This window comes from Ambystoma mexicanum, chromosome 1q (assembly GCF_040938575.1).
Source record: "Ambystoma mexicanum isolate Mex_15411 chromosome 1q, UKY_AmexF1_1, whole genome shotgun sequence".
NCBI lineage: Eukaryota > Metazoa > Chordata > Amphibia > Caudata > Ambystomatidae > Ambystoma > Ambystoma mexicanum.
The window spans coordinates 1154979845-1155001711 of NC_090922.1; the positions used below are offsets into that span (position 1 = coordinate 1154979845).

General features: G+C 47.5%; 1 protein-coding gene across 5 annotated transcripts in view; it reads left to right on the plus strand.

Moving 5' to 3' along the window:
- Positions 1–21867, plus strand: part of SLC44A5 (solute carrier family 44 member 5) — a 1500346-nt gene that overhangs the window by 1324676 nt on the left and 153803 nt on the right. For all 5 annotated transcript variants that reach the window (XM_069641896.1, XM_069641897.1, XM_069641899.1 and 2 more), the window contains one exon: positions 11562–11656. In XM_069641896.1, the coding sequence (XP_069497997.1) occupies positions 11562–11656 (95 nt within the window). The remainder of the gene's footprint in view (positions 1–11561; positions 11657–21867) is intronic.

A 21867-nucleotide genomic window follows, 5' to 3' on the forward strand; every position in this document is an offset into this window, starting at 1 on the left:
CTTTTTTTCCACTTCTGCTTAACTTATATTTGAAGCAGTTGCACAACTGTTGGTCAGCCAATAAGTTATTTTTCCAAACTTTGCCTATGGCATTCAAATTAGTTTCAGACTTTTTTGTGATGTTACTCATGATTTGACTCGGGTTAAAATGACTGCTTTAGACTGTCGAAATTGTGAGGCATGATAACTTGCTTGCTTAAATCATTTTAAGACCGAATGTCTACTAATCACTGTTAGGTAGAATTCTCATAAATGTGCCAATTTCCTTCACCTTAGAGCCCCCCCAGCAACTTTGCTGGATTTTGCGGATTTGATTATCTTACCTGGAAAGAGTGTGAGCCTTTTTTCCCACTGTTTCATGTATTTTGATGTTTGTTTTTTATTTGTGTTCTTTGATTATGGAGCTTTAAATAACTCCATAGGCATCATATTTTCATGTGTGTTACACAGCACCCTCAGTGCAGTGACACAGGGATGTCTTTTAGACTTCCCAAAGGTTTAAAATACCTTCTCTGGGATAAACTACTGTTTCCCAGAGAATGTAAAGTGAAATTGACTTTACTAGTCTTTCCAAATTCCTAGACCCAGCACAAACCATCTTTTAATGGAGTGTTGGAGGGGTTACCTGGTATCCCCTGTGTCTTAATACTCATCTAGCAGTCAAATGCTACCCTTTTCTATTGAAAATGCTGGTGGCAGTGGTTTTACAACGAACTACCATGATTTTTCCCGACTGCGAACACCGGTAGCTAAAAATCAAGGGAGCCATGTTTTTCAAGATTGCGCCTTAAGCCCCTTTGCCTAAACAGGTCCCGGTCTTCTTTTTTCGCAGTTTCTTTTAGGTTTGGGCTTCAGGACTGAAGACTGCCTCTGGCGTCTGAGTGTCTGGGGTGGCCAGGAAGTGAGGGAGGTGCCCGAAACTCCCTCTGCTTAGTCTCCTAGGAGACCCAAATGCACTCTGGCGTGATTGGCTGGCTGACTGTCCAGAAGGACAGCCACCCTGCTGGGTGAGTGACAGCTAGGTTGGAATGAAAGGGAGAAAACTGTTTAAAAGGCGAGTCTCTTGGACTGGAAAGCGGAGTCGATCATTAGAACGAAAGAACCGAAGAAGAGCTGGAAGAGGACGGCTGCTGCAACTCCTGGATCGTTGGTTTGCCCGGCGAAGCCCTGCTGCAGGTCCGAATTGCCAAGTTCATCTCGACAGAGAAGCCCTTCAAGGATGAATTCTTCCTTTGAGTTGGTGGGACCAATCAACTCATAAGCCACCTGGATACCATTCTCAAGGCTAGTTAGGATAAACCAGGGAGAGGGATACCAGCTTCTGTGCTTGAATCTACAGCTAATGGAACTGAAGTGACTCTATCTTGTTTTCTTTTTTGACAATCCCGTGCAGTGCAGGAGTCCCCCGATGTCCTCCCTCTTGTCCCCACGACTGAGGCTGAGGAACATTGAGATCTGCAGGACCTGCCAGGAACCAACGTCCTCAGCTGCATTTTGTTCTTCATATTAAGGTACTGTGCCATCCCGTTTGAGAGAACGCCACTCTTGCGTTGAAAGTTCGTGAACATTTCCCAATTTACAGTCCTAATCAGCTTGTGACCCCAGAAATGATCCTTTTTCGCCTAAACTACTTCTGAGAACTTTTGCAAAGACTTTACCGTTTGATACCAGAACTGCTCTTTCCTATCCAGAACACTAGTCCATTGACTGTGGCCTGGCCTATTGACTTGAATAGAACTCCGCTGTTGAACTGAAATTATTTGCACTGTCTAACAAGTATATGTGGTCTATTCTACTTAATTTGTCCTTTTTGCTCAGTTCTAAATAACTGAACTGCCATTTAGCTCTTATTTCAGGGGAGCTCAAACTGTCCCAAAATCTTAGAGTTTTGTATTGAAGTGTATTGGTATATAATAATAAGTTGTCTTCTTCTAGTGAAATGTTTTCTAAATGATTGTGTAATAAATTAATAAGTGTTTTACCAAGAAACCTTGAGTATAAGTGTCTACTTGAACCACTGTGATTGAAGGTCTTCTGTGTAATTACAGGTACTGCTCACATTCATCCTTGAGATACGCCTGGCTGCTCAGCTTGCTACCAAAAACTGTGTGGTACAGACTTATACCAAAGGTTGGTTTGGCTAACACCTGTAGTCCTAATTGTGTGTAGTGGTCCCACAGGGTACTACATGCAATTCTGCCTAACAATCACCAGCGTTGGGGCCCACAATTGGATATCAAATTGATATCAAAACATTTCTATTGGTCTATACAGATTCTCTTTACAACACCATGTGGAATCTCAGGGTCTACATTTAAATTCTTCTTTAACAAGATTAACTCATGCTACAGTGTTGTTGACCACCTGAATGGTTGCTGTATTTGCTGCATCTGCATCTGAGTCTGAATCTGGATGGGTAGGTTTGGAGGAGATTGTTGGTGTCGAAGTGTTGCTGCAGTTGTGCGGCTACCGCTTTCTCAATGATCTTACCTAGGAAGGGAAGATGGGGGATGGGGCTATAGTTAGTTAGGTTGTCAGGATCCAGAGTGGGTTTCTTTAGTAGAGAAAGGATGTGTCCTGTTTTTAGGGTTGATGGGAAGATGCATTGAGTTAGGGAGATGTTGGTGATCTTCAGATAGGGAAGGAGAGCTTCTGTGGGGAGGGTCTTGATGATGGATGCTGGGAGTATGTCATCTGTATATGATGTGGCTTTGAGGGTGGCCAGGATTGCTACTAAGTCCTCTGTTGAGAGTGTTTTGAATGCTGCCCATGGTGTTGAGATATTGTGAGGAGGGATGTGAGGTGGGTCTGTGAATATATAGGTGGTGTCTATGTTCTGGCGAATCTTGCTGATTTTGTTGATGAAGAAGGTGTTGATGGCAGTGGATTTTTTGATGGAGTGTTGTATGGCAGGGTTGGGTAGCAGTCTGATGCACTTCTTGACCCCTTGGAAGAGAGCTCTGATTTTGTTATCAGCTTCTGCTACGGTTTTCTGATGGTAGGAGGCCTTGGCTGTGTTGATTAGTTGTTATTGGATTGCTCGGAGTACCTTGAGGAGCGCCAGGTCAGATGCAGTCCTGGAGCCAGGTTTGCTCTTCTTTCCTGATGGCTCTTTTACTGAGTTTCAGTTCTTGTGTATACCAGGATGCAGGTGCATTGTTTCAGAGGCACGTGTTCATCGATGGAGCCTGAGAGGGTGGTGTTGAGTACTTCCAGTAGAGAGTCGCAGTTTGTTTGGGGGTGTTCGGTGTATGTAAGGTGGAGGTTGGCGAGGTCTGATATGAGGACTTCCACTAGGAAGTTATTAAAGGACTAGAAGGTTTGTCTGCTGGGTTTCTCCTGGGAGTTCTTGACTGAGGTGGTGTGCAGGAAGTTGAAGGGCACGGCTAGGTGGTCAGACCAGTCAAGCGGGAGAGGAGATCTGTAGTGGAGGGAAGACAGTGGGCCTCATTACGACCCTGGCGGAAATCGAAAAACGATGGCGGAAATGCAATACCGCCATCGAATAGCGCTCGGTGCGATTATGACCCGTCACCGCAAAGTACGATGCCATTAGCGACACCGTAGTGAACGCCAACGCTAACTGCACCAAGTACGCGCGCGCGCGCCATGCCAAACCGTAATTACCACCATGGCGCAACGGTACGCGAATTCTGACCCTAGCGGACATGCACCTAACGCCATCAAGCACGGCGGAAAGTACCATTCCGCCATGGTGAGAAGTACGGCATCGCGAACCAACCGTAAACGGCCCCACTGAGTGCCTGTACACCGCTCCCTGGCCACATTGTACAACTCCCCGTAGGTGCAATGAAGTCACACAATGCAACCAGTGAAATGTACTAGTCATCCATGCCTGCCAACGAACAAATGAATCTCAAGAGGGGCCAATGGGAGCTGCAGGGCACAGATGGCACGAATACAGAAGCTATCCCAATGGACATGACCTCAGTCTCCCACCAAGAAACGCACGCAAACACAGGCACCTGTGACCAGCAATATTCCGAAAATCACATCATTCCACCAATCCACCTGGCTGACCGGCATCTGTTACACAAAAGCTAATCCCCCGCCCCTGAGCATGACATCATTAAAACAGTCATATTGGCAGCCCTTATCCCTGACCTCACTGGGCTTCGTAGGCAAACGCGCCCAGCACAGTACCACGCAACTATACTCCGAAGCTGGAACCCAATGCAGATCTCCTCACAATACATCGCTCCCCAAATAGGAATATGCCACATCACTTGCAAAGAAGAACGCTACACGGTCCATATCAGAATAGAAATTTAATGCACAACAAATTCACCAAGCCCATACAGCCATTAGGCCATGAACTCCAAAACACATTTCACCATTGTGGGCTGCATCCGCAATAAATGACCAGCTACTTCTTGTGTGACGCCCTGTTCCTTCATGGTACACAGGGGCTACATTCTCGTACGAAAAGGCAACATGGAAGCGCCTAGAACCGCAGGGCCGTCCCAATAGGGAGGCACTAGTCCAGCTGAAAGGCCAAAATGTTGCTCCAAGCCACTAGTACTGCGTAAGGGCATGTGGCCCATTGGCGATCGTCCCATAAGATCGTAATGCTGCTCCACTGATTAACACGAAGCAGCAGGTGTCGGGAGTAAAATCCATCTGCAGGAGTGGCATACAGATGGCAGTGGCAAAAGGGGAGGAGATACCTGTCAACCAAATGAAATGAAAAAGAATAGTATGGCCATCAGAACTACATTTGAATTACTCACTTCAATGATCACACCAAATCCACAGCCATATGCATGCTAGCCCACTCCAAAGGATCATCACCACCCAAAAACCACTTGCGAATCATAACTATCTATATCGAGGTGAAAACACCATCACAAACGAGTGTACCTGTGCATGCGTCTGTTAAAACAGAATCCATCAGATGGGATTGGTAACGTGCATAGACACAAGTGTCTGAAGGCGCGTCGAGGCAGGGAGGGCTCAACAAGGCCAGATAGACGATGGTCCCACTATGGCAGCCCTGCATCACATAGCGCAGGGGAGGCGGACAGATTCCAAGAAGCCCTGTACATGGCAAACTCTGTATCAAATCATCTGTCCATGCATCCATTCATCATTCCCTCATCCCGTAATGAAAACGCCTGTTTCCATACTCACATAACATGTGAAATTTCCATTGAGTCTGTGCGTTATGCAGCCTGCAAAATCCACTGTGCCCCAGCCCGTAATTCCAGTGTTGTGAAGTAACATGTATTTGGGAACGTCCGGCCTCATCGTCCACTTCGCTATTGCGCATCCCAAACTATTCATATCAATCATTGCATCCTCGCCATGGCCCCTGTCCCAAGGACATTGAACAATAGAACGTTATATTTGCAGTCAGACCTGTGGGCATCTCCTCGCCGCTAGCTGAAAACCGAAAGCGCCGCCATTCGAATTCCTCATTGGCAACATCAGGTCGAAAAGGCATCTGTGGCCGCTTGAAATCCCAAATTAATCCGTCTAGTGCGGCTGTGTGTGAAAATGGCAACTGCCTTCACTCACAAATGGGACGCTCCGCCCGTCGTTGAACCTCGGTACAGTGATGCATGAGGGTCCACCGTTACTCGAGTACTACGTTCCACTGACCCTTCACAAGTCTGTTCGCGACTGCAAAGATAGTATGTGAAACAATGGGACCATAGCCGAATGAACATATCAACCAATGTTACACTGCCATCGGGTACAAATACATGATTGTAATAGCAAGATGCCATTCGTCGAATTGCAGCGTTATGTGCGGGACGTGCTCGCCCAAAGGGGAGAGCAGCTTGCACAGGTGGAATGAATCACCACAGGTGGAGGCCATACAGCCTGAAAACACATAAATTGCACACCCAGTCTCCTCCCACAACCACACCCACTCCGAAATGCTACCGGCAGGACTAGCTATGTTGGCCCTGGGGGACCTGATAGCACTGCAAGTACTCCAACTTCAAGAAGAAGACGAACACCAACTACAACCGGCCGCACGGAGGAGACGCAGGAGGAGGAGGAGGGCAAGGCAGGGCCAGCAAGGGCCGCCAGCACAGCCACTACCACCACGCAGGGCGCCCGCAATCCCACGCCTCCGAGCACATCCGTTCAACCTCACTGATGAGCAGATCCACACCCTCTACCGTTTGGACCGGGACACCATAACCGCCATTGTGGACATGACACAGGCTGACCTTGTCAGCATGATAGATAGCCCAACCGCCATCCCACCCCTACTGAAGGTGGTGTCTGTACTCCACTTCCTGGCCACAGGCACCTACCAGCACACAGTCGGACAGTTGCATGGCATTTCACAGCCACTGTTCTCACGGACACTATTGCAAGTGCTCGATGCCCTCCTGCAGCACGCAGACGACTACATCTCTCTACCATGCTCGGAGCAGGAAATTACCAACACAAAAGTGTGATTCCATGCACTTGCCGGCATACCGGGTTGCATTGGTGCCATCGACTGCACCCATGTGGAATTGGTCGTCCCACATGCCATGGAGGCCCAGTACCGCAACCGGAAACAATTTCATTCTCTGAATGTACAAATGGTGTGTGACTCCAACAGGATCATTACACATTGTTGTGCCCGATTCCCTGGATCAACCCATGATTCTATGGTCTTGAGGAACTCTACAATACCACGCTACATGGAGCGACACGCAGGGAACAGATCCTGGCTACTCGGTGAGTCTCATTTCATGCATGATGATGTGGGGTATGTGATGCGGCAATGACCTGGCAGGAAGGGGGGGGGTGCGTACGTAGCAATGGCATTCCACATAATTCGTTTATCGTCCACATACAGGTGATGCCGGATATCCACTGAAGAGATGGCTCCTCACACCAGTCCGGAACCCACGGGACCAGCATGAGGAGGACTACAACCATGCCCACTCACGTACCCGTGTAGTCATAGAACAGGCATTCGGCCTACTGACGACTCGTTTCCGGTGCCTCAGCAGGTCTGGCGGGGCACTCCTGTACCGCCATGTGAAGGTTGCGAAGATGGTGATGGCATGTGTCATGCTACACAACATGTGCGTACGTAGAAATGTGCCCATGCCCCCTGACGCAGAACTGCAAGCACCTGAAGATGGTCATGATGAGGGTGGGGATGTGGCAGCACCTCAAGGAGTCTGCGAGGCACAGGAGGGCCGTGACATTCGTCAGCATCTCATAGATGCATGCTTCTAGCACTCACGCCTGGTGGCTGATACATGGACACGGGACTCGTGGCACTGTGTGTGTCTGGTACATGCACAATATGGACTGTACGCCTATAATGGCCTCGTACACAAAGATCAATGTCCACACATCTCATTGGTTGATCGTGCATTGTTTATGGCATATGTGATATTATGTTAAACACCCTATCGACCCGCCACCCAAGAGAGCCCAACACCCCCCCTCCACCCTCCTACCTCCCCCCCGAACACCAGTGTCCAAAGATGCTCATTGTCAGTGGGCAGTCGCTATTGCAAGCCCCCTCTGCGGGTATCAGGGGCACCCCTGCCTGTGGAGCGCAGGTTCCTCCCAGATCTACGTTGGGGGCTGCCCTGGACGGAACTTGCAACGGATGATGTCTCTGCCTGCTCACGTCCATGCATGTCCCTAAGGGTTTGTGAGAGCTCAGTGAGCACACGGCGCACTGCGGCAAGTTCGGCACATACGTCTTTGGACGTCGCATGCAGTTCCCCCCTCAGGCTCTCGGTGCTTCTCTCCATTTGTACTCTCAGGCTCTCGGTACTACTCTCCATTTGGACTCTCAGGCACTCGGTGCTACTCTCCATTTGTGCCCTTAGTGTCTCTGTACTTCTCTCCATTTCTGCCCTAAGTGTCTCAGTTGATGTTTCTATGTCTGCCTTAGTGCCCCCACATTCATCGGCATGGTCCTTGAGGAGCGTGGCCAGTTGCTGCTGTTGCACGATTAACTGGTCGAGGGACTGTTGCCTCTGCTGGGCCATGGCCATTTGCGGTGGTGTCACAGAGTGGCTGTTCACCTCATGTTGCCCTGCCACAGGGCTTGTGGGGGATGGCCAGTCGTCGTCTTGTGGGTGCCCCTGCGTGGTATCCTCATGGTGTACGGGATGGAACAGACAGGGGGATTGGGACAGGTCATGGATGGATCTGACTTCGACATCCCCGTTTTCTGTGTCGGAGCATGCTGCCATTAATGCAGTGTCACCTATGGTGCTGCTGCCACCAGAAGCAGTGCCTACTGTGGCATCCATTGGGGGGACCTGTGGTGGTGGTGGTGTGGGCATGCTGGCTGCTGGGGTGCCTGTTGGAGTCCCCTCCTCTGTGCTGCCACTTGATTTGTGCTGCTGCCGTGTCTTGATGCGTGCAGCTGAGGTGGAGGGTCTTTGGCCGTTGGTCTTGGCCCTCTTTGCAGGTGTGCTGGTAGGGGTGTCCTGGAGCACGTCGTTTGGATCGGACCCTGTGGTGGAGTAAAGGAGGGCGTGCGTTATTAATGGGTCTGTGGGAATTGGAATGGCAATGTATCACATGCATTGGGGTGGTACCTGAGGGTGATTTGGGTCGGGGCCTTGGAGGTGGTTTCATTTGTGTGTGGAGTGAGGGTGCAGTTGTTTGGCAGCCTGCAGTTAGGGTGTGCCTGCTGCACGTGTAGAGGGTGTTTTTAGGATTTTTAATTATTTATGTATTTGATGTGAGTTTTGAAGTGTGCTATCAGGCCTATGTATGTGGACGTTCTCCTGGACATGTGTTACTGTTGCACTATGTGGGCACGTGGTACTTCACATGATTGGACATTGTGGTTTTGGCATTGTTTTATTTGGGCCACCTACCTGATTCTTCGGATGTCTGCACTCCTTTCTCCATCCCTCCGACTCCCTCTATGCTCTCCATTCCTATGGTGGAGGCACAGATTTCTTCCCAGGGGGTCAACTTGATGGGTGATTCCGATCCTCCCCCGGTGGCTGTAGCAATGTTGCGGTTGGCAGAAAGTATGCTACGGACGCGTATCCGCAGGTTGTCCCATCGCTTTCTGCATTGCTGTGGGTTGCGGGGTGCGGTCCCCACCGCACTTACCCGCTGTGCCACCAGGGCCCATATGGCCTTCTTGTTCGCAAGTGCCGTCCTGGTCATTTGCGTGGAGAAGACGGCGGCTGCATTCTCCTGGAGGGTCTCTGTGAGTACGGTGAGTTCCTCACGGGAGAAGTGGACCTGCCGCTTGCGGTCGCACGCTTTCTTCGCTACTTTTCCCATTTTTCTTGGTTTCACTAGGGTGGATGACGGGTTGGGATGTGTCTCAGGGTAGTATTTTTAATGGTTGTGTGGATTTTGTGGTTTTATAGGTGTACGGCGTGATGTTTCCCGTTCCGGGACCATGCTTTTACTTCCGTTTCCGTATATTTACGGTCACCGTACTTTCCGGTTGGCGCTCACTGCGGTGTCCGCTAAGATGGGTGGCGGTATTGCACCTAGGGCGCCGTACGGCGGCGGTGTGGGCCGTTTTGGGGTCATTTCCGCCATCGCGGACTTTGCACTTCCGCCATGGCGTGGTGCTCGTGCCCGATGGGTCGGAATGAGCCGCACTTTGCTCCATCGTGCAATGGCGGAAACGCTATTTACGCTGTGGCGGTCCGGTCAGTCACTTTCCGCCAGGGTCGTAATGAGGGCCAGTGCAGTGATAATTAGGTTGAGGATGTTACCTTTCTCATGTGTTAGGTCTTTCATGTGCTGTGTGAGGCTGAGGATGTCGAGAAGCCTGAGGAGAGCTTCCTTCATCGGTTTGGAGGCCTTGTTGCCTTCGAGGTTGAAGTCACCTAGGAAGATTTTGTTGGCGTGCAAAGCCCTTTTTGTATATTTTTGTATGTTGCTTTCCAACATCAGAAATCTTTGTTTTAGAAAGATACTGAGGCACATTCTAAATCCTACTTCCCCATGAGATTCTGATTAAAATGCTATCAAATATTGGTGCTGTTTGATTGGCAGTAGCTACCATATCATGACAAAAATAGTGTGTGTTTTTATATAATTTGTGAAAAAAGATGCATATTTTTTGTAAATTACACAAATGAGATGTATTTGTTTTTATATTTCTATATTTCTAGAACAGATATTTTGACCACTTTTGTCGCAGGTGTCTGCTTGTAATTGTTGGAGGATTAGTACATGCCTTCATTCAGTTCATAAACATAATACAAATTAGCATAGCTATACGAAAACCCAGAATTTCCTACATATTTCTTTATTTGATATATTTTATCAATGGAGATACACCTTTAACAACAATGATAGCCAGGGGACTGCAGAAAATGTTGACAAATTTCATTTTGATAGGAAGTATTTTTTATCTCCAACTGGTCGTGCATGGTTTCACCCCACAAAGCACTTGATTCCGATCTGTAAAAGTGTTGGGTGCATTCATTTCCATCCAAGCATTGCAAACTTCAGAGATGCTTAAAGCTGAAGTGCCACATGGCATACAGGGTAGGGACATTGTGGAATTGAAACTTTTGTAAGTGGGATGCAGCCCTCTTTCAAATAATCTATAGCTTGATATCACACCTTGGTATATATTATACCCACACATACACACAATGGGCCTTATTCCGAGTACGGCGCTAACCAATGGCGCTATTAACGCCTTGGTTGACGCCGTACCCGGACCGGCAGCGCCTTGGTGGATGGCGGAATCACCGCCCCATTCCAAGGTTGGCGGGGCGGTAATTCCCCATTCACCAAGGCTCTTCCCATTCCCAAATGAGCCCCCATAGGGCTCAATGGGAATGGGGAAGATGCAAATAACGGTGACCGTTCATTACGGTCACCGTTATTGGCTTGGAGGCCCCTTTGCGCCCTCGACTTTAACACCTGCTCAAAGCAGGCGTTAAGGGCGAGGGCGCAGAGGGAACTCGGAGTATGGCGGTAAGGGATTACCGCCACCGGTCTCGTTACCGGTGGCCGCTATCCCTTACCGCCTCATACTCGGAATGAGGCCCAATGGCATCAAAATCAAGGCACATCTTACTTCCAAGTATATTGGCTGGTGAGATTAACTAAAATAAGAGGATATCAAAGCAATGAATCAAGAAAATAATTGTGTCAGGACAAACTTTGTGCTATTATTTTCACCTTGGATTCAGTGGTTGTCCTTTCAGTGTGGTTCTGCTGGCCCCTACACCAAAGGTATTCCCTTGGTCTTGTATACACCTATGGGATACCAGAATATGTGGGATTATGTCTCCTCAGTGGCTGGTTGACTGCGAGTGGGGTGCCATGCATAAATTATGAAAAAATGCTTTAATAGTAGCGGCCAATCACATGGTTGTTGCACAGTCTTTGCAGTTCAAACCTGTAATGATATGTGTTTTCTTCTGCCTGGTTTCTGTTGCGAGTTTATGTCTAGTGTGGCCTTCAATGTAGAGTCTGACCATCTGATACCACTATTAAGTACATATTTATAGAACCTGTTTCTATTCAGTAATGTGCTGTTGCCTGTATCATGCCCATAGACTAATAGGTTATGCTTTTGACTAACTCATATGGAAATTCTGTGTGTTTGTGTTCATTAGATACCACACAGGATCCCTGGCCTTTGGATCTTTAATTCTTGCCATTGTACAAATGATCAGAGTCATTTTAGAATATTTGGATCACAAACTTAAAGGTAAGACTTACTCATGACTTGTATACTATTTCTGTCTGGCCAGCAAGTAAAAATCATTATCCTTTCACTGGGTGTAATGTATTAGATATACAAAGAGGTTTGAAAAATCAATTTTATATGAAGCTGATATCACCATTGTTTTGGAACACCAAGGTATTTCATCGGTAATGATGCTTGGGCCAGATTTCTTGAGCCATATATCTCATAACGTTTTACTGTTTCTTGCATGAACTTCTTGTGACCAAATTACTGCTCTGTTGAGAATGAGTAGTGGCTAAATCACCTGTTCAGGTCCCACACTGCTACAAACCAACAGTGATCCCAATCATAAAGATAAAACAGGCACAGCCAAGAGGTATACCTCCTTTGCCTTTTGTGGTAACATGGGCAGAGGGAAGGTATTACTTGTAGAAGTCGTGTGAATGTGATCCAGTAGTGACCTGAAAGCAAAGTAAAACAGTCCAAAATAAAGGAATGTCAAATCAAGGTTCTATAAAAATATATACAGTTTAATTAAACGCACCAATGTACAAATAACTCTTCAGAAACACTATAAAAACTCAAGCCTGCAAGAGAGAACACAGAAAATGCAAATATAGAAAAATGCAGATCCTTGGGTAATGAAAACAGGGGTGAAAAGGCAATAGGCAATCAGGGTATTCAAAGGTATATGTTGTTCAGTGGAAAATGGTGCAAAAGTAGCCTATCAGCACTTGTTTCTGCTTTGATGGTCTTATGTCGTCTTAGGTACACACAACATACTATACCTGATAGCTCCTCACTTGGGAGAAGTATTTGCTTTCAAAAACATATATCTTAGTATATATATTCAAATACGCTTGTTTGAATTTTTTATGTATTCTCTAATCAAATACAGGTACATTTATTACTCTCTTGGTTTTACAAATTCATAAGGATCAGTGGATTTTCGATCAACAGTGCAGTACATTATTCTGCAGTAAAAAATACTGTGTCATTCATTTTCACTTCCAAACTACTAATTCAGTCTTGTTACATTTGTCCCGACATATTTCATTCCTTCCACCCGTTCTATAAAAACAATGTTTAAGGAATTTCTTCAGGGGATCACGTCCGCCTTTCCACAGTCCTTTTTAAGTCCACTAGTTTTTCAATATCATTTAAATTGTTTAAGAAGCTTGTTCCATTTGTTGAGCTTCTCGTTGAACTAGTTTTAGCACTTCTGTCTTTGGATTCACAAGCTCTGGTCTAATATTGTAAAGTTGTGTTTCCTGCAATGACATATTAGTGTGGGTTTAGTTTCCCATTTCTTTAAAGTTATATTAATTAAATCTTCATGTGTTGTCATTATTAGTTATTATTATTCATTTTACGGGATATTACTTCTAATTTCACTGGGCATATTGATATAAATATACTTACAATTTCAAAATACAGGTGATATAGGTTAGCTCTGGTGTGATCGAGGGTGCAGACCTGTTGCTGACTTCTCTGCTCAGTGACTATACTCCATGTCCATTTTTGCAAACTCTGGAAATCAGAGGAGGCAGAGGGGAGGGGGGATACAAAACCTTTCCTACTTTAGTCTTTAGTTAGCAAATCCTCAAGGCCAACAATGCCATATTAATACACTAGTTAACTTATGTAAGGGAGGCATGGTATCACAAGTATGGCACTGACACAAGTGCTGCAAGTTTAAAAACCTGTATTAAATTCTTGGGGTTTGGAAGACTCCTACTTTGCCCTGTAACTATGATGGGAGTATTCTCTAACATCAATTAATAATGGAAACACAGTCCTAGTCAGTCTATGTCCAATCAAAATGGCCTATACTTACAAAACCTAATGCCTGCCCTATCTCTTATTGAGAAACTGTGTAAAGGGGAATGTGTATGCAAAGGAAAGTCAGTGTTATAACATAGCGGGTCAAGGTGGCTGAGTCAGCACTCCTCCCCACATTGGACAGCACAGAGTAAGGGAGCCCCCATAGACAGAATGACACACTATGGCTCAGGTTATCAAAAATGGCAGTTCAAAACGTGGGTCGAGGCCCGCTTGGCCTTCTATGTTAAAGTCACTTATTTTCAGTTCACCAAAAGTTCTTTCACAGTTCAACAACAGTTCACGTAGGACTCCCTCAGTTGGGCTCGAACCTCTCAAGACATCAACAGTTTATGTAGGACTCCCTCAGTCGCGCTCGGACCTCTCAACCCGAAGTACCTGATTCAACATAGCTCTCCTTCAGCCGGGCTCTGACCTTGCAATCACAGCACTTGCCGAGGTTCCCTTCCCCAAGCTTCATTCACATTCGTTAGTGGTTCCCTTCCCGTAACTTATTTCCTGTTCCTAGTCTCCCTCAGTTGGGCTTGGACCTTTCACTGATGTCGAAGACTTTCAAATGTGCAAGGCCTTTTCCAAAGGCCTTCCGCAGGACCACTTTGACTTTCAATTCAGCTCTCCCTTATGTTATTTGCCCCAGTGTCTCTTGGTCTTGGGATTTCAATAACAAAATCAGAAAAGTTCAAAGAAATGTTTCTCTTGAAGCAATCACCTTTTAACTTCCCCTTTCGTCAGAATTAATCTTGACCATTGTGCATTTCAGTTTTCATTCACTTTGTCGTTTCATAACAAGACATAAAACATTTTGCAGAGACTTTCGAGTAGGGTATTTCCTTTACGCCGGACCACTCCGCTACTGTGTATGGCTGGCTTCACAGTTATCGGTAGCTTTTAAAGTTCACTACTCATTTACTTTCTTTTGTGTCTCATCAGCACACGTGCAACCTTCAATCGTGAGATACACTGTTGCGGCTTCAATCTTTCCTTGACACAAACCGGCATTTCATGTCTTTTGCTAACTCACTGGTTGTGTGCATTCCTTTCTTGTGTTTTGCAACTTTGATTCACGAGTCAAGATTGATACCACAGACTTGGCCTCACCTCCCGAACTCTGCCGTTCACCCAGGAGGGTTGCTGGTGTCCTTGAAACACAATGAAGGGTTCTTCTTTTCTGGAATTTGGCTTTCTCCGCATACCCTACACGGTTTCCCAGAGGTAACAACCTCCTGCAGGGATCTTTCGGGTTTCCTTACTTTTCACTCTGGTCCCTCAATCGGTCGTCCGGCTTCATTGGGTTCACCTTCGCTCCGGAAGATCTTCTCCTTCTCGTGTGTCACCTTGCTCAGAGCGTATGTCTATGTTCTGCCTTTTATCCATGTGGGGGGCTAATGTGTATCAGATGTATGTGATTAAGGTCAAGTGCCCGACTTTGCCTGACCTTATTAACGGGACATGTCCAATGAGATATGCAAGTGTTAGCTTCTTCACGCTATGTCCTCCTCTTCCTTGATACAGTGTTTGTGTAGAAATGGGTGGGAGCTGGTAAATTCTGTAAAATAGGATGGGGTTTGGGCACAGGAAAGGGGGGGTGTCACAAGTTTCTTAGTGGGAAATAATGACAACTCTCTGGATTGGCTTTCTCAAACGAAACTTTTATTTCTTAAACTGTTCAAACAGTTGAGAACTGGGAAGAGAACCTATTTCCTCCAATCTGCTCCATATTGTGCAATCCTTACTCTTCTATAACTGGGACCTCTGGAGGCTCACCCCCCTAACCCCCTTCATGGGCTTAATGTCAATCTGGAATTCTTATTGTTTACTTTCAGTGTCCTGGTGAGAGTTGTGGCCTTTTCTTTTACCCCTTCCTTGATCTCATCAATTATGCAGGAGTAAGAAATCAGGATAAAGGAGTTTCTCACTCTGTACAGGGTGTCTCCCCACATGCAGGATAAGGAAGGCCCTAGAAGGTGTAATTTCTCTCTATTCACACCTCGGATTGTGTTTACCTTACAGCTTCCTGCTCGTGGGTGAAGTCACTTCCAATTGAGGCACATTAGTTCAATGACATGCGTAGAAAATCGTACATCCGCATCTCACATGGTAATGTTTTATGGAGACATTTTACTTTCTGATTTCCTGATACGTCTCTGTGTGCCAGCATGTATCCATTTCACTCACATTCATTCATAAGGACTTCTAGGGCAATTCTCTTTACGGCCGCTCCACGGTGTTTGTTCAGTCAGCTGTTTCACTTGCTGGCTTCGTAACATGGCTCTGAGTGCAAGCGTGTCAGTTTATTTCACGTTAAGATCTAACGAGATCCCCTCACGCCAGCTCCACTGTTTGTTCAGACAGCTGATTTATTTGCTGGCTTCATAACACGGCTACGATTGCGAGCGAGCGTGTGTTGGTTTCTTTAACATTAGAATAAAGTGGAGTTCTCCTCACGGCTGCTACATTGGGCTTGCTTATGCTGTCAAATCCCATTCCGGCATCATGACACGGCTCCGAACGCGTGCGTGTGTCAATTTCATTTGCATTAACTTGAGTGGAATTTCTCAGGCAGTTGTCGGACAAAGGTTACTCCTCCCTCTGGGTAATCACACGGCTCTGAACGCGAGCCTGCCGTTTCACTCCGGTCTCCCAACAAACTCCTTCTTCAACACACTCAGCTTCTTCACTTTGTCGTCGAACGAGTTCAACTTGGATGCTTTACACACTTAAGCCCAAAGTGGCTTATAACAATTTCCACACAGACTATTTCACTCGATGAGGCCTCAGTATGGCCACTCAAAGACCTCCTCCTCTTCTCCACTGGCACCCTGTTAACGACACAACACTCGTTAGAGGAAAGCCCATTCACCTTTTTCAGATTACCTGTTATTTGTTCTGTCCCTTGTCTATCAATCCCCAGGGTCCCTCCTCCTGAATCTATCCACGCACCCTTTCCTTGCCGTGATGTCCTGTGATGCTGGATTTCTCCTCCTGGCTCACTTTCTCTGTATTAACCCTTCAAAGGGGGATACTGCGTATCACCATCGGCTGACCCACCCCCACTACCCAAAGTTCCCTCACCCCGGTGATCCTCCCGCACTGGTCCACCCCCAGGGTCTGGATCCAAAGGTGATAGCTTTGCCTTGGCCACGTGAGAGAGAGGTCCCTGGGGACTAGCAAGTTAGATACCCTTTGTTTTAAATCTGGATACACAGGAGTGTCCTGGAATCCTTTTATAAGTTTCAGATACAGGGGCTCCTCTTTGTCAGCCCTACAAGACACAAGGATGCGCATCCTACTGTCTCGACTATTAGAAGTCCTTATCTCCAAACAAAAAATGTGTTTGCACGCGTTTTGGCAAATACACGTGCTTATATGTATTATATAGCGAATGCTTACCGTGATTTATGTGTTCCTGTTAAGGATTTCAATCAGGCGACGCACACCTTAGTCTCGGCATAGTATGCAGCGCACGATTGAAATGCTTATGTTTTTATGTTAGATTCAATATTGAGATGGTACACCACTCATATCACACCCCCTTTTCAAATACCCTGGGTCACACTGGACCATGAAACAGACTGGTTGATAAAATGTAATATTTATTTATTTTAAAATTCAAAAGAAATCATACAATTTTCAATATGGGGCAGCAATCACCAATGGGGCGATAAGAACAATAGGAATGTAAGCAATGCACTTAGTTTAGCCTTCTCTTGACACATCTGCAAAACACCAGGAATTAGGAGCACTTTTTGATTTTAGGAAAGATAGCACTTAAGTTAAAATGTCCCCTTGCAATGTTCCCTCAACCCAAAAATGGATGCCAAAGGTATCACAATGTTTCCCTTGTTAATGGGAAATTCAGTGGGTTTTATTATATTGTATTGTAGGCCTTGCTGGGAATGGGATCAGCACTGCTTGGGTTTTGCAAGGGCCCTGGAGTAGGATCAGCAATGCTTGGCCTTGTAGTTGGAGTCTGGATCTGGAAGATGACAGGTACAGGAACGCAGTGCAGGAAATCAGGAAGAGTGTGTGTGTGTGTGTAGAGTCTTGTCAGGAACCCTTATTTATAGTGCAAAATGACATCATCAAAGTATAGGCTGGGCAGGGTTAACTATGCACGCCCCTAAACTACTTGGATTAGGCAGGGGTGCTAGTCTCCGCCTTGCTCTCAACTGGTTGGATTTCCAAGGGAATGATGTCAGGTTTATGAGGTGAGTTTTACAATGTCCAAGAACTCCCACATTTACTTTACTGATAATCTGATTTTGCGAAAAAACATACACTTCTACAATTGCAATCACGATACTGACTTAGCAGGGCACAGGTGTACACTATGCTGTTGGCATTGAGTTTGCTGAAAGGGGGTTCTGATTAGGAGGCCCTTCTTTCTGTGACAGAATCACACGCATAATTGTATTTATTAATAACAATAAAAAAACAGGGCTTTAACACCCTTGCCAGATGTCAATCTCACACTTCAATAATAACATTGACACTGCTTTCTACCTGGAGTGCTGGAGTGCTGCTTGCCTGCATATCTCTCATATGGAGCCCCCTCACAGACTACCAACATCTCGTCCATCTCTTTGGATGTGGGCCACGCCCTCAGCTAACCTGCCCACCTCCCCCAGATGTGATAACATCCTACCTGGAGCAAAGCCCCAGGTGAAGCTCCATCTAAGGCTTTGCTGTCTGCCAGACCTGGTGTCTGCTGTGGTGTTGTGAGGGTTTTGCCTTTGCACTCCCTACCTGGAGTACTGCCCGCCTGCCTGTCTCTCATCTGGACAATGTGAAGATCTGCTGCCTACTCTGCTGTGGTGCGGCACAGTCCCCTCATGGACTACCAATATCTCATCCGTCTCCTTGGATGTGGGCTATGCCCACCACAGACCCGGCCACTGCCCCCGAAGTGATAACCTCATGCCTGGGGCAAAGTCTCAGGCAAAGTTTCAGCCAAATATGTGCTGTCCGCGGCTGGCAGCAGCTTTCCTTTATCTCATTTCAACATGATATGTGTCTCTATTTCGCTACTATTGCTTTCATCATTACACTACTTACATCCTGCTCTTTTCTCCTGTTCTTCTTTTTTCTCTCACTCCACCCACCTTTCTGGGTGTGGTGGTGGGGTTGGTATTCTCTCTCATTCTTCTCCTGTCCTTGATCCTAACTCTTTGAGCCGCCCTTCATTTGAATATCATCTTTATTTTTTCTCCTTGCCTTCCCCCTTATCTTCGTGGTTATCTACTGTCCCAGACCCTGCTTCCTTCTTCTGTGATGATCTTGATGCTCTTCTTTCTTGTTGGGGACTTTAATCCCCTGGCCCTCACAGTGGACTCGATGAGCGGCTCCTCCACAATTGTCCTTGTGGCCTGGCACCAGGCCCATCTGGCCAGGGCGTCATCTACCTTGCATTCTAGGTCAGTGAACCACACATTCTCCCGGAGCCGTGCCTTTGTCTTTCTGGCCCCTTGATGCCTGATGTGCGCCAGAGTACCAACGGGATGACACTTGAGTGCCCCACAGCAGCACACCTTCCTGTCCAATCGCAGGCTTTGAACTGTCTCTCCAAAGGCCTTGTAGAAACGCCTGGGCATCTGGTATGCGGTGCTGCATTACTGACAGAAACGACTCCCATTCTCCTGTCCAAAACTGGGCCATCAGATCCTGCATCCCTGTGCCACTCCTGGTGGCATCAGCAATGTCGTTCAGCGACATGGAGTTGGGGACGGAGGCCCTTGTTACCATCAAGACAAGGGCTTCAGTGTCCCCATTGTCGTCCTCTTCATGTGCCCCTGGGCTGCCCCCACTTGACAGGTTTTGTGCGAGCTAGTCGGCAGGGTTGTCCGTGTCATCTCGGGATAGCAGTATCACCCCATACCCCTAAATCTGGAGGAGCCATCATTCGAGGCATATTCGGGGTCAGGGCACCGATCCCGTCATGATGGGGACAAGGGGTGTGTGGTCGGTTTAGATGGTCCAAAGATGTAGAGTTGAAAATGCTGACATCCCCACAAGGCTGCCAGTGCCTCACACTTGATCTGGGAGTAGCTGCGTCCTGTCTCAGACAGGGCCCTGCTGGTGTAGGCCACACGCTGCCTCACACCGTGCGGGCTGACTTGTAGAAGCACCGCACTGAGCCGCACGGGGCTGGCGTCCCCGACAATCTCTGTGGTGCGGGCAGGTTTGAAGAATGCCATGGCCATGTCGGTCCTTATCCTTATTTGTGAGTACCCATAAGGGGTTCCATGAGAGTTGCTAAATTCAGGATGAAACGTCTGCAGATATTCACCATCCCCAGGAAACTTTGCACTGCCAAGGGTGATTCTGGGGGAGGGGGCACTGTCTTGATGTTGTGCACTTTCTTAGGGGTCAGGGACAAACCTCTGTTGTGAAAAACAAAACCAAAGAAATCAACCTTGGGTTGCAAGATCTTGCATTTGCGCTTGTTGTTGAGGGTTAGACTATGTTGAGTCAGCCTTGTGAGGAACACCTCCAGCCACGGAATGTGTTCCTTGTGCGACTTGGAGAAGACAAGCACATTGTTGCTCACATTCAAAACTCCAGGCAGGCCCACCAGCACACCCCTGATGGTATGCTGAAAGACCTCGGCTGCCGAACACCCAAAAGGTCAGTTCAGTTTACCTGAAGAGCCCAACATGAAAAGAGAATGTTATGAAGGGCCTCGAGTCCACATGCAGAGGCACTTGGTGATACCCAGCTTTGAGGTCTAGCGTGGAGAAGACTCTGGCTCCTTGTAATTCAGCGAGAATGTCCTCTAGAGAGGGTTTAGGGTGCCGTTCCAGGCCGTTGGCCTTGTTTGGCAGTCACATATCCATGCATATTCAAGCCTCCTCAGGTGAATTGGGGTTGGCTGCCACCACAATGGATGACACCCATGGCGTGGGGTCCATCACCCTCTTAATGATGTCAGCCTTCTCGAGTTTATCCAGCCCCAGCTCCACGTTTTGCTGTAGATGAAAGGGTATGCACTGGTGCTGATGTGGAGTCTCATCTCATGATTCTTTAGGCACCCCACACCATTGAAAAGGTGCGCAAACCACTTCAGCAGACACCCTGAGTCACTTTAAGGTAAATTGCACAAAAACAAGGTCTTCAGCAATCGCACAACTCAGCAGGGTGTCCTTTGTGACAGGTGTGACGTAGAATGTAGCTTGTACCGACCCATTGTCATGATGCACTGTGGTGTGGAATGCCCCATCCAATGGTAGAGGGGACAAGCACCTGTAGGTGAAAACCCTAATCTTGGGGCAGTGTAGCACTGGAGTTGGCGAAAGCTGGCCGCAGGAACAGTGCGGCAGGCATCATGTTGATCGATGCCCCAGTGTCAGTGAGTACGTCCATATCCTTGCTTAGATAGAAACAGACCGCGGATACACAGAACATATCCTCCAGGTCTGTTGTGCCCTCCAGGCATGATAGGGTTGATGCCTGCTTGGTGCCTACGGCCGCGACACTTCTTTGGACTGGCCGGGGGGTGGCCGATATTCTTCTGCTTGCGAGCCAGGCAAGGGTGCTCAGCACATCCTTGCAAAGCGATTGGGCTTACCACACTGAGTGCAGCTCTTTCCAGTCGCTGGGCATTCTCGTTTGTGCAGGGACAGCCCTCCGTAGGTGTCACATGGCTTCTACCCCACTTCTTCAGTGGGCAATGTAGATCTCCTTGCCCCCCCTCGAGGCTGGACACCTGAGCTTTGGTGCGCCACCGTCCATCATTTGAGTACCATCTCCACCCAGGCCTCTTCCATCTGTGCCGCACGGGACGATGATAGCTCTTGTGCCCTGCCCAACTCCAGGATCCGCTGCAGAGGGATGTCAGGTTCTTTTAGAATTTGTTGCGGTAGGGCAGTTGATACACAGTGCTGGATTATCTGGGCACAAATTTTGTTTGTTTCGTCAGCAAGACGGTAGGACATTGCCAGGCGCTGCAGTCGCACATGGTAAGCGTCCAGGGGCTCTGTTGGGTCCTGGTGCACCTGTCACAACCTGAAATGCTCATAGTCTTGATTGACCCTGGGCCCGGAGTAGGCCTGGAGCGCAGGTTTCGCCTCTGCATATTAGTTGTCACCTGGTTATAGGCTCTTGAAGAAATTTGGTGTATCTCACTCCCTGCATAAAATAGCATTGCCTTTATCTTTTGGTCATCGTCATCCACCGAGGTGGTGAAGAACATCTCCAGACTTTTGACCCACATGTCCCACCAGGGTCCCAGTGTGGTTGGGAACCCTGCTACTTCAAACTCAGGGAAAGGAGAGCATGTGAATCCTCTCAGCGCTCCCTGCATTCTTCCCGTGGGTCTGGAAGAGTCTCTGCATGCACTTGACACTAGGGCGGGACATGGACACCTCCTGATCCTCCTAGTCTGTCTCCATGCT